The sequence below is a fragment of the Theropithecus gelada genome, chromosome 2 (genome assembly GCF_003255815.1).
Source record: "Theropithecus gelada isolate Dixy chromosome 2, Tgel_1.0, whole genome shotgun sequence".
NCBI lineage: Eukaryota > Metazoa > Chordata > Mammalia > Primates > Cercopithecidae > Theropithecus > Theropithecus gelada.
Genome location: NC_037669.1, coordinates 76,466,661 through 76,479,571, shown reverse-complemented (window position 1 = coordinate 76,479,571; position 12,911 = coordinate 76,466,661). Strand labels below are relative to the sequence as shown.

The 12,911-nt window shown below is 40.5% G+C and overlaps 1 protein-coding gene across 1 annotated transcript; it reads left to right on the top strand.

Moving 5' to 3' along the window:
- Positions 1–349: 349 nt before the first annotated feature.
- SNTN (sentan, cilia apical structure protein) lies at positions 350–12,570 on the top strand. The gene is given in 5 exon segments (XM_025376937.1): positions 350–459; positions 2,386–2,420; positions 7,631–7,770; positions 11,630–11,719; positions 11,870–12,570. Coding segments are annotated over 5 exon segments (534 nt in total). The 3' UTR covers positions 12,029–12,570.
- The last annotated feature ends 341 nt before the right edge of the window (positions 12,571–12,911 follow it).

Sequence of the window (12,911 nt, the reverse complement as noted above, 5' to 3'; positions counted from 1 at the left end):
ACTCCCTGACTGATGTCAATCTCATGGCATCTGCCTTGCATAGTATTATTCACAGGTGTGACTTTTTGTGCAATTACTTGTTTAATATCAGTCATTCCCACTAAACTCCCTGAGACCAGGGTCTACATCTGATTTTGCTCACTGTTGTTTCCCCAGCAGCTTGTACAGTGCCTGGCTCGCAGTAGGCATGAAAGTGTTTGTTGAATGATTTGATGTCTACATACAATGACGCTGTGGAAAGTTCTTCTAGACATGCAATCGTATAGTTGTCATGGAGTGAATGACAATAGTAACAGTGGGCAAGTGGCTGTTGCTTAGGAAGGACTGACACAAAACAGAAGACAAGAGAATGGCTGGCTGTATGCACAGTACCTAGCACAAAGTTCTCCACTTGGAAGGGGATCCCAATCTTTGTGCAGCCCCAACATCCACCTGAGCACCTCAGAAAATGCCCAAAAGGTCAGTGGCACTTGGTTGTCTTTTATTGAGTTTCATTTAAGCTTGTGGATATATTTCCAAAGAGTTTATGTCAACAGCTTTAAAAGCCAAGTTATTGCCAGTTTGGTGCCTATTACCTACCCTAATCCAGCTTTAAATTGACTTGGAAAAACAAAGACAACAAACTTGCAGCCTTGACTGCAAAGTGAAAAGATGGTACAATTAACGCAAATGTCTTTGATTGTCCTTGAGAAACATTTGTAAATCAAAATTGGTAATGACTTACCTGTGTAGCATATTCTCTGAAATTATCCACAACAGAGAGAATTGTTTTATATTATTCAAATGTGTAAAGTTAGGTTTAATAAATAAAAAATGTTCTTTCTCATATAATTTCAATTAGGAGACTGGCTTCAGTTCCAAAAACTTTTTGTGGACACCTAGCAAGTGCTAGGTACTCTGCAAGGCCAGGGGAAGGAGATATGGAGATGGACTGCTTAGTGCTTGCTTCTCAATGATGGCAATAGAAAGAAATACATGCCATGTTCCAAGTGCACATTGTGCAAAGTGAAACGTCCTTCATTTTATAAAGGAAATAATAATGGTGCAGAGGTTGTAGAAGAGCAGGAGGCACTCACCAAGAAGACCATGAAGGGTTCAAGATAACACAGGTCCAACTTTATAATGTTACAAGTGAAAAAAATGAGGACCCCCAAAGACAAAGTTCCCTCAACTGGTTAATGCCAAAACCAGATCCTGAACTCAAAATTTCTTTTTAAGGAGTTATCTGAGGTATTACAAAATTCTATTCTTATTGGCTTTCTCAAAAAACACTCCAGTCATTAGGGGTTGAAAAATCAAGCAAACTTTGATTTGCTGTTGATAAGGGAGCAAGATACAACTTCCTGCCTCCAATGTGGCCCCTTTTCAGTCTACTTCTGATATAATCATGAAATAATTTCCTAGAATGCAAATCTGATCACGTGATTCCTGTTGCACTTAGGATAATAACTGGCATCCTTCATAAGACCTCCAAGGCTCAATATGCCCTGGCCCTGCCTGGCCTTTGATCACTATCTCCTTCTTTCTCTAGGTTCCACCCACACTATACCTCCTCTAGTTCTTCAATCATATTGTGATTTCTGCCACATCAGGCCTCAACACATAAGTTCCCTCTGCATGGAACACTCTTCCTCCTTCTTCACTACTGATTCATTAGGCTCAGGCAGAATGCCATTACCCTGACTGTAGACTAGGTTAGTACTTCTTTGCCCTCTCTATGTGCTCGCCATCACTTTTTATCGAGTTACCTGCCTAGTAAACTGTCTTCCTTTCTAGACTAAGCCCCAAGAGGGTAGGAATATCTCTATCAGTCACTCATACATTCCACACCTCAGCATAATACCCAGATTCTTAGTTAGGAAGGCTAAGCTGCTGGAACAAAGAAACTTCAAAGTCTGAGCATTTTACAGAACGTGAAGTTCTTTTTTCTTTGTCATGTGACAGTCCAGAGTGGGAGTTCCAGGTCTGTGGCAGTTTTACTCCATGCAATCACGTGAGACACAGGCTGATCAGAATGTGGCTTCTAAAGTCTTCCTGATAATTTCCCCCTTAGTCAGCTTGAATGGGATACAGCATGGAGGAGCTTACACAGAACGTGTTCACTTCTTTTCTGCTCCATTTCCATCTGGAGGAACTCAGTCATGTAGCTGCAAAACTACAAGGAAAACTGAAATATGTGGGCTAGCTGGCCAGCCATGTGCAGGCATTTCTTTACTATGTGGCAAGCAGAAAAAGGATTTTGGAAGACAGATGACTGCTCCACTAAAATGTCAGAGAATATTTATCAAAATAAATAATTTTTAAATTGTTGTATTGCTCTGCTTTAATGCTGATGTCAATACCCCAACTCCCAGAATCATTATATTTCTTTCATTTTTTTGGCAGCATTTCAATACCCAAACAACTGGCTTCAGTGAAAGGTAAGGCACAGATGACTGAGATGTACATTTTTATCCTCTACCAAGATGGCATGCCAAGTGTTAAAAAAATAATAGAATATCAGAGAATACCAGGGATATAAGGGAACTTTTGAATAAATCATCAAACATTCACGATGTTCTTTTTAAAGATCTGGGAACTGAGGTCCAGGAGTAGGAATTAACTTGCCTAAACTTATACAGCTCATTAAAGACAGAGCTGAGATGAGACCATGGATCCCCTGGTTCCTAATTCAGTGTTCTCCCCACCATATCCAGTTGCATCTCCAAGGGCAGCATCCTCAGAATGTCTAGAGCGGGACCATGAGTATCTGACTCATGAATGTTGAGTGGACCTCAGGATGCAATCAGCCCCCAATTGCCTCTGTTGACTGAGTGGAAACAATGTGGCCACCTCTCAAAGTGTAAATATTTGCCCTGGAATTCAATTTCATAGGTAAAATAACTTTAGGACTAACAACATTGCCATGGAAATAACAACATAAGAAAAAATGCTCGTACACTTGGAACATTATTTTATTCAAAACTATAAGGCTTCACATGTTTACAGAGTAACAAGCACAGTTGTACGTTACTATATTACAGGTTTTTGCCTCCTAGATGACTAGCCAAACTCTCCAAAAGAGACTCTGTAATTTTATTTAAATACATCTCCATCTTTATGGAACCGTTTCTATATTATTACAACACAGCAGACTCGTGATTTATGTTTCAATAATTTACACAATTTCAGGCACTTTCGAGAATTGTCCCATCACGTGTCTAACATAACTTCTCCTTCTGGGAGGTTGAGATTGTAACTCTGTCAACCCCACTGCACACCCACTCCTGCCCACATACACAACATTCCTAGCACCAGACTCCTTAAATCAGACCACTGAACCACATTTATTCCTATGCCTTAAAAAAATCACAGGATACACATGACTCATCTCCCCAGAATGTAGTTTATTTAGTGGGAAATAATTCTACATGTTATTCATCGAAATCAGACATGGATAGGTCGTGACATAGAAGTCAATACAAACCCACATTTTCTCTGCTGGCTACTTGGGCCTACGCCCCTGATCTCATGAGGCTTAGGAATACAGGGTGAGTACATATTTGCCTCTAACACCCAGGGTATTTTTGCTGTGGGAAAATTTGAGAAGTACTGGGAAAATTACTGGCCTAAAGAGTAGACAGCAGGGACCTAGTTTTTAGTTCTGATATATACTACCTATGTGAGCTTGAGCAAACAACTTCTCTCCTGTAGGTCTTCACATCATCCACAAAAATAACAAATATCAGGACAAGTTCTAAAATGAGAAGATTCTTTCATCCTGCTGTATTGAGACTGGTATTTCCATGACACCATTCAATTTGAATTGACAGTGAAGGAATTAGGAGATTGAGTGTTCCACGTTCCAGAGCAGGTGAAGAGGAAGAGGCAGAGAATTGTTCTGAAGTTCAAATCAGCCCAGTTTAACACATGTATAGTGAGGCCTACAGCATGCTAGGGCCTGGGAATGAATGCAAAGATAAACAAGAGGCAGTAACTGTCTGCAAAGAATACACAGTCCAATGTGTTATACATATAGCGTCCACGAGCTACATGTAGATAATGAGCACTTGAAATTTGGTTAATTTGAATTGAGATGTGTTAAGACTTAGGAGACTTAGTAGGAAAAAAAAATGTAAAATATCCCAATAATTTGTTTATATTGGTGACATGTTGAAATAATATTTTAATATACTGCTTCCATAAAATAGATTATTAAAATTAACTTTTACCTGTTTCTTTTTACTTCTTCTTTTTTTTTTTTTTTTTTTTGAGATGGAGTCTCACTCTGTCATCCAGGCTGGAGTGCAGTGGCTGGATCTCAGTTCACTGCAAGCTCCGCCTCCTGGGTTTATGCCATTCTTCTGTCTCAGCCTCCCCAGTAGCTGGGACTACAAGTGCCCGCCACCTCACCCGGCTGGTTTTTTGTATTTTTTAGTAGAGACGGGGTTTCACTGGGTTAGCCAGGATGGTCTCGATCTCCTGACCTCGTGATCCGCCCATCTTGGCCTCCCAAAGTGCTGGGATTACAGGCTTGAGCCACCGTGCCTGGCCTCTTTTTACTTCTTTAATGTGGCTATCTATCAGAAATTTTAAAATTATGATTGTGGTTCAAATTGTTTTTGGTGGGGGGGCAGCACTGATGTAGAAGATAATGTAGACAGAGTGTTTCAGTGTGAAGATTATGAAAAGGTTATGTTTAAGAATTATAGAAGCACAAAGGAGGGACATGTAGCCCCATCTGGGAGTTTGGGAAAGAGTCCTGCAAAATACACTGCCTGAAAAAACAACACCTAGAGGCAGTGTGCATCTTGGAGTGAAACCAGAGTTGTTGTGAGGCAAGCTGTAATACTTAGCCTCTCGCTGTCTCCATTTCTTCATCAATAGAGTGGGGTTGATACTAAGACCTACCTCATCAGACTGACATCCGAATATAGTGAGTTGAATCATGTGCATGCATCCCATGGAGGAGTGATTGGCACGTAGAATGTGTGTCATATATTATTGCCCTCCAGAACACAAGCTCCGAAAAGTCAGGGTTTATTCTTTTGATGTTGCTCACTGCTCTACGCCCCAGAAGTATCACAGGGCCTGGTAATACTTGCCAATAAATGCTTGTTGGATGGATAGAGTATTTAGGGACTACATACAGTTCAGTATTATTAAAGTACTGACAGTGAGCTAGAGAATAACAAAGAGGGCAGCAGAACCCGGCCGGGCTTAATGTCCTTCCCTGTACCCCCATTCCAGAGGCAAGAGAGCCAATAAAAGATGCCAAAAGAGAAACAGCAGCCCCTTGTGTTTTCAGTTGCACTTAGCCCTTTACAATATGCTTTCACATACTAGTTCCCAACTCTGCAAGGCAGACAGCGAAGGAATTAAGAGGCAACATGCTGGGTTTATTAAGGGAAGAATCCAACCATAGAAACAGGAAACTGAAACGCCTCACCAAATATCATCAGTGTTATTAGAACAACCAGAGTTCCTCGTTATCTTTTATTTTTAATATTTTCTAGCTCTGTTTTTACCATGGCCATATGTTATTTTATAGTCAGGGGAAAGGCATGCTATTTTTTAAAAGAGATGGAGGAAAAGAATGGGAAGTTGGCTAGCTAGACCAGATGGAGTTCCCATTTCGGAGTGCAGTCAGACCCGAACTTCATTAGAGGGTCAAAAAATATCTGGATTCCACAATCACCATGGGGATGCCCTTGCAAAAAGATACTCCTAAGTGGCTGATCTTTCTATGGACTTTGAAGTCAAAGGTTTCAAATACTTTCTTTGCCATTTCTTAGCAATGCGAACTTTATTTAACCAAATATATAGCCTGGGCACTGCTCAGAGATACGATAAAAACCGAGAAGGCCCACACACTCCCTCCTTTCACCCATTTATCTTCACTCTTGTCCCTCCTCATCATCTTTAACTGAAAATTTAGATGCTCAAAATGCTTCGATGCCTTCTCTTTCCACTTTGAAGAAAATCCGGATTCCTTTACATGGCCTATAAGTCCTGTATGATCTAGCTTTTGCCCACAAACATTCTTCTGGCCCCTGGACTCTAGTCACAACTGTCTTCTTTCAGAAATCTGCCAAATATGCCAGATTTCTTCCGACCTGAGCCTTCACATATCTGGCTTCCCGAGCCTGGAACATTCAGCAAATTCCTAATCTCACCCTGACCCTTACCCTTTTCATGGCTGGCTCCTCCTCATGCTAGTAATCTTAGCTTAAACATTAATCTACTCATGGAGGCCTTCCAGAGCACCCATCTAAGTAGTTTTCCACCCAGACCCACTCTGTGATCTTTTTTCCTGTCTCAGTACCTTCCTTGCTTCATACACCACAAGTTGTAAATATATATATATATATAAAATATGTATGTGGACATATAACAAAAAATAAATACATGTGTATACATACACGTACTCTTGATTATTATTGATTTCTCTGCTAGATCGTAAGATCTGTGAGAGTAGAAACCACACCTGAGGTTTTTTAATTAAAAAAAAAGTAAGGACAAGGATCTTGCTATGTTGACCAGGCTGGTCTCAAACTCCTGGCCTCAAGCAATCATCCCATCTCAGCCTTCCAAAGTGCTAGAATTATAGGCATGAGACACTGTGCCTGGCCCCACATCTGGGTTTGTTCCCTCTATGTGCTGGGAAGTACCAGGCACTTAGTAAGCACTCAATATGAAAATCATGTTATTCTGACGGAACATCATTCTTTGAACCTGTCATTGTTGCACACTACCTGGGCTGAAAGCTGGGAGATTTTATTTTCTTCGCATTCATTCATTTAACAGCATATATTAGCACCTACAATGTAGTAGACATTTGTACTGGTCACTGGGAATATAGTGATTTTTAAGAAAAAAAGATCTGATCCCTGGCCCATGGAGACTGTTTTCTAGTTGAGGAAAGGACAGATAAACATGTAATAACTGTAAAGTGTGGTAAGTTATACACTAGGGATGTATTGGTGACTAAAAGAACACAGAGCATATGAATTTTCTTCATGGTACCTTGTACATTTCCCTGTGTTCACAGCAATGCAGCAGAAAGAAACAAATTAGCATTGCCCTATCAAGGAGCTTACCTGAGAGAAACCAGCTGGGAGATCACTCTGTTTTAGGCCACGAGTCAAAGAGAACCCTTATTCATCATTATAGCAAAGAGCTTTTCCCGAAAGTCATTCTCCTTTATCATACTGACATGAAGTGATGCTGTGTCTGACACAGAATATAAATTCCACAAGAGCAGGACTTCATTTTATTCAGTGATTCCTAATATCAAGGACTGAGCCTCATCCATAGTAGATGCTCTATCAATATTTGTTGAATAGCTGAATGAAATTACAGATCAGAAAACCAAAGCATACAGAGGTGAGGGACTTTTCTAAGGTCACATGGCAACCAGTTGGTAAATCTCATTTCTAACTCTACTAATTCTAATTGCTATTAAGGGAAATTTTGTTCTCCGTTGTTTAAAGATGCAGGATCGGAAACTCCCGCATCCTGCTCCCAGATAGGAGGCAAAGGGCCGAGATTTAGAAGGTTCCCCACGGTTCCCTTGAAAGATACAACAGCAGGTCTGGGGAAGGGTTATTTCTAACTCAGGATATTTCGTTGCACATTTCTTCTCTCCTAGCTCTGAGGAAGTGCTCAGATCTGGAAAAAGCCATTGCCACCACTGCTCTGATTTTCAGAAATTCTTCTGACTCTGATGGTAAACTTGAAAAAGCTACTGCCAAAGATCTGCTGCAAACCCAATTTGGGAATTTCACAGAGGTAAGAGAATTAACTTGCATAAAGAAACAGGAACCACACCCTCATGGCTGACCCAACGAGCGAATAACTCCACCTCCAGGTCCCTGTCATGTTGTCTCACGTAACAAATGTTTATTGAACACCTACCTTATGCCAGGCAGTGAGCTGCACTGGAGTTGTTGCAGTGAAGACAGCAATCCTCAGCAGGGGAAAGAAATATGTTAAAAAAGTAATTAAAAATAGTCGAAGGATGTGAAAGAGTAGAACATTCAGTGAGAGTAAAACAGAGGAACTATCTTGGGGCAGGTAGTCAAAGATGGAGTCCTAGAAAACTAAGGTATAGCTGAGATCTGAAGGGTGAGCAGGAGGTAGCTAGGCCAGGGGGAGTAAGAATGATGGCATCCCAAGCAGAGATCTGGAGGGCCAGTTGGTGAGAAGGGATGGGACGGTAGCTGGGAAGTGGTTAGAGATGAGGCTGGGAAGGTGAGGAGAAGCCAAATCTTACAGAAGCACAGCCTGATAGCAAGAGGAAGGTTTCTACGTTCAGGCCTAAGAAATTACACCAGCTGCAGTACAGAGAACAGACTGGGGTTGGGGGTGGAATAGGAAAAAAGAGAATAACTAACTGTGGGGAGGCAATTCAAGAGAAAGACGGTAATGGCTTAGACTACGGCGATGAAGATGGAGAGAAACAAACAAATAGTAGAGATGTTTAGAAGGTGGAATGAACAAGATCTAACAACTGATTGACTGTGAGAGTTGAACGACAGGAAAGCAAATGATGACAACCCAATTTCTGACTTAGGAAAGAAATGATGGTATTCCCATTCCTAGAGAAGAAAAAGGCTAAAGAATAAGCAGGTTTGAGGTGGGGTGGAGGAAGGGAGGAGACGCTGAATTCCATTAGGATGTGTCAATGTTAAGATGTCCGTGAAACATTTAAGAGGAGAGACTTAGCAACAGGATAGATGACTTCAAAGGTGAGAATAGAGATCTGTGTTCAAAATATAGAAATGAGAGTCAGCAGTATATATTCAGTCACTGGCCTAAAGGTTACTACCTTACTCACCTAAGGGTATATTTCTCAAACTTCAGCCATTGAACACCACAGTTAGTATTTTTCCCACATCTGCCTATAGCCTGTGTTGCTTTGAACTTTTCCTTTATGTTTCTTTCTACTTAAGTAAATTTTTATAAGGACACTGTATCATTATTCTTATTATAAATTCAGTGGATGAGAGTAAAAAATAGTAGTGAAAAAAATAGATGACTATCAATTTTTATTTAGTGTTTAATATTTATTCTTGCATCACCTAAAATGGCATTACATTCTATCAGCAGTATATGTTCATATTTTGGAAAATACCAGCCTAGGGAAAATGTGTAAGAGGAAAAGAGGGCCTCATATCAGCTTAAACTATCAATATTTATTGATGGGAAGGGCAATAAAGCACATAAAGGCAGTCTCCAAGTCCCTGTATCTCTTCTGAAATATTGAAAAGATAGTGTTCTCTCTATATATGCACACATATACATACACACACACCAATATATGGTTTCAGTGCACTACAGTTATATAAGATGTCACCCACTGCGGGGAGCTGAGTCAAGGGTACAACTTTCTGTGAGTGGGTGATTATTTCAAGAGAGAAAGAGAGAATATAATGTAATGTACAGATAAATGAATGGAAAGAAATGTTAATAAGGGTTAGCTATTTTGAGTAATGGCGTAAAAGGTTACAGTCACAGTCCTTTTTTTAAATTTACTTTTTCTAAATGTTCTATATTAAGCATGTATTTTTCTGATTTTTTTTTTTCGGGGGGAAGCTACTTTTTCAGGCAGAAATATCAGGCAGAATTTATTAAAAGATAACAAGTTTTGGGGAGTCTAAGGAAAGGATGGGTAAATAAATCCTATACCATTTGCCTGCATCCAAGGCCAAAAGAAATGGGGCCCATATGCCAGACAGAAAAGGGGCTCATTACCTGGTAGCCTGGCAAATGCTCAGCAAGCTTTTAACACATATGAAAATGAAGAACTAGTGGATGCATCATCTTGATGTAACTCATCATCCCTGTCAGAACACCAGGGGAAAAGAATTAAAAAACAGTCCTTAGGAAAGACACCTTCAGCCTCATGTCTCTCAGTGTAGGCTAAACCCTAGAAGTACAGCCAATTTCTGGGTCTCTCTAGCATCAGGCACACCCAGGCCTCAGTGTAATCTTGCCCTCTGCTCAAGATGAAAGCGGAGCCATATTTCAGGGACTTGAGGGGGCAGTTCATCCCAAGGCATTCTCTGCAATGTCTGTCAGAATGCTGCCTTGGCCCAACCACCGCACTCCATGAGACCCCGTAGGGCAGGTGCATGCACGTGAGTCAACGGTAAAGCTCAGGAACCCACTTCATACCTAACTAGACTTTCTCCTCAATCCCAGTTGTGTCCTCTGATAAACGGAGCTGGTTCTTTTGGCTAAGGCCTGAGTTCTAAGGGGAACATTGCCGTTCCCATAGGGCTAAACATGCTTTTGGGGATCTTAGCACCTTATAACCAGTCAGACAGAATAAAACAAAGCACCTAAAGGCTCTACTGGGAAGATACAGAAAGATGACAGGTCATGCCCCAGGAGGACTGGACCTCAGAAAATGGTGCGCTCTTAAAATATGCAGGAAAAAAAAGAAGAAGACCAATACCTATCTCGTACCCCTGAGCAAACAGTGTGCCATTCTGCTAGTAGAGTGGCAGCATCTACCTGTGTCTTGGAATCTGACCCTTTCCAAATAGCACTCAGCTGTTTTGGAGGGAGAGCGTAGAGAGCGCCCCTTGGCCCTCATGGATAGGGTGACGGTGACCTCTTGAGGAGAAACAGCTGTGAGAAACCAGAATGAGCCTAAGCCTATAAGAGGAATGTAACATCATTCCCAAAGTGCCTTAGTCATTGCTGTGATGGCTTTGTACACCTAGCACATAGGTGAGCATTTGGGGTCAAACTAAATGCAAATATGGTTCAATATAATGGTGAATCAAATGATTCTAACATTTTTAACGTCACTGGGGAAGATATTTCACAAGCTGTGATTTGAAACTAAAAAGTCTCTCCATTTATATACTATTAAGATGTTTTCCTTCAATCTGACGATTTACAAAGACTATGAACATATATTTGATTTATAATCAAACTGAATGCTAAATAATCTTTCAAAGCACGTATTTTCTTTTAGCATATTGTATTCTATATTTCTGCATAATCTTAAGGCTCAGATAATGAACTCATGGTGGATACCTTCCCTAACACAAAGATTATATTTTGAAAATTTAAAAACACAGTATGTGTGTTCAAAGAAAGGCAGAATAGCTGAGCAGTTAAGAGTGTGGGCTCTCAAGAGGTAGAAAGGCTTCAAACCCTGGCTCCACACCAAAACCTTCCCAGCTTGGGGCAAGTTGATTATCACCTGTCTCTGATAACTGCATCTGTAGAATGAGGATAATAGTAGTATATATTCAATAAGGTCACTATGATGGTTAGATAAGGTAACGCATAAAAAGATTTAACATGGTGTTTTACTGGTAGCGCTGTTGGCAACTTGATGTGTTATTATTGTTAATAACATGTTTATTATTTACTATGATTTGGATGTTTGCCCCTTCCAAACTCCATGTTGAAATTTGATCTCCAATGTAGGAGGTGGGACCTTATGGGAGGTGTTTGAAGCCATGGGACAACAGCCCTCATGAATAAATGAATGACCTCCCTTTTGTGTGGGAGTGTTGAGTGAGTTCTCACTCTATTAGTTACCACGAGAGCTGGTTGTTCAAAAGAGCCTGGCACTTCCCTCCTCCTCTTGCATCCTCTCTTGCCATGTGATCTGTGCATACACCAGCTCCCCTTCACTTTCTACCATGAGTAGAAGCCCTCTGAGGTCCTCACCAGTTGCAGATGCCTCATCTTGAACTTTCCAGCCATCAGAATCACAAGCCAAATTTTTCTTTTTTCTTTATAAATCACCCAGTCTCAGGTATTCTGTTACAGCAACACTGACCAGACTAAGACATTATTGTTTATAATCTGTAAACCTAAAGTCTATACGATGAATTTGGTTTTTATTTCTCTATTCTCACAGGGACAAGAAACCAAGCCAAAATACAGAGAGATCCTTTCTGAACTTGATGAGCACACAGAAAATAAGCTAGATTTTGAAGACTTCATGATCTTGCTCTTAAGCATCACTGTCATGTCAGATCTGCTACAAAATATATGGAGTGTAAAAATTATGAAATAGTCTCAAATATGATGTATAAAATAATGGCAAAAGACAATAAAGTGTTTCCATCTTATTTTTGATTAATTGAATATATCAATCATGCAGCTGGAATTGCCTAGGATAGTTCTGATTGCTAGTATTCAGATTCAATGTAACTCCAAAAATTTACCCATACACTTCAGGACTGTTTGAATGATAAGGTCTCTGTATGCTTTACAATATGATAGATTTTATATCACTGAATAATACATTGCTTTTGCTGAGTCAAAGGTGACCTAGAGCCTCTACTTATAGTCATTGAGTCACTCATTCATTCACTAAACATTTGTTGAGCATCTACTTGATGGGACTGCTGAGGATACAGTAATGAATCGGGCAGACAGCTCCCTCCTTCAGACATGCTGGCAGAAGTCTAGCAGAAGAGATGGACATTGAACAATTTTTAATTAATTGCATACACAGTATAATTAGAATTTAAATAAGGGCTATAGGATGCTACAAGAGATTATCACCTGATGTGAGTTCAAAGGTCAGAGAAGCTTTACTGACATTCTATAAAAGGCAAAACAAAAACAAAGAAATTGGTCTGTGGATGCAAGGGATATGGGTAGGAAATGAGGCTGTCCACGAACGGGCACAAGGAGCCTTTTTCTTTTCTTTTTTTTTTTTTTTTGAGATGGGGTATTGCTCTTGTCACCCAGGCTAGAGTGCAATGGCATGATCTCGGCTCACTGCAACCTCCGCCTCCCAGGTTCAAGCGATTGTCCTGCCTCAGCCTCCCGAGTAGCTGGGATTACAGGCATGTGTCACCAAGTCAGGCTAATTTTTTTGTATTTTTAGTAGAGACAGGGTTTTGCCATGTTGGCCAGGCTGGTCTCGAACTCCTGACCTCAGATGATCC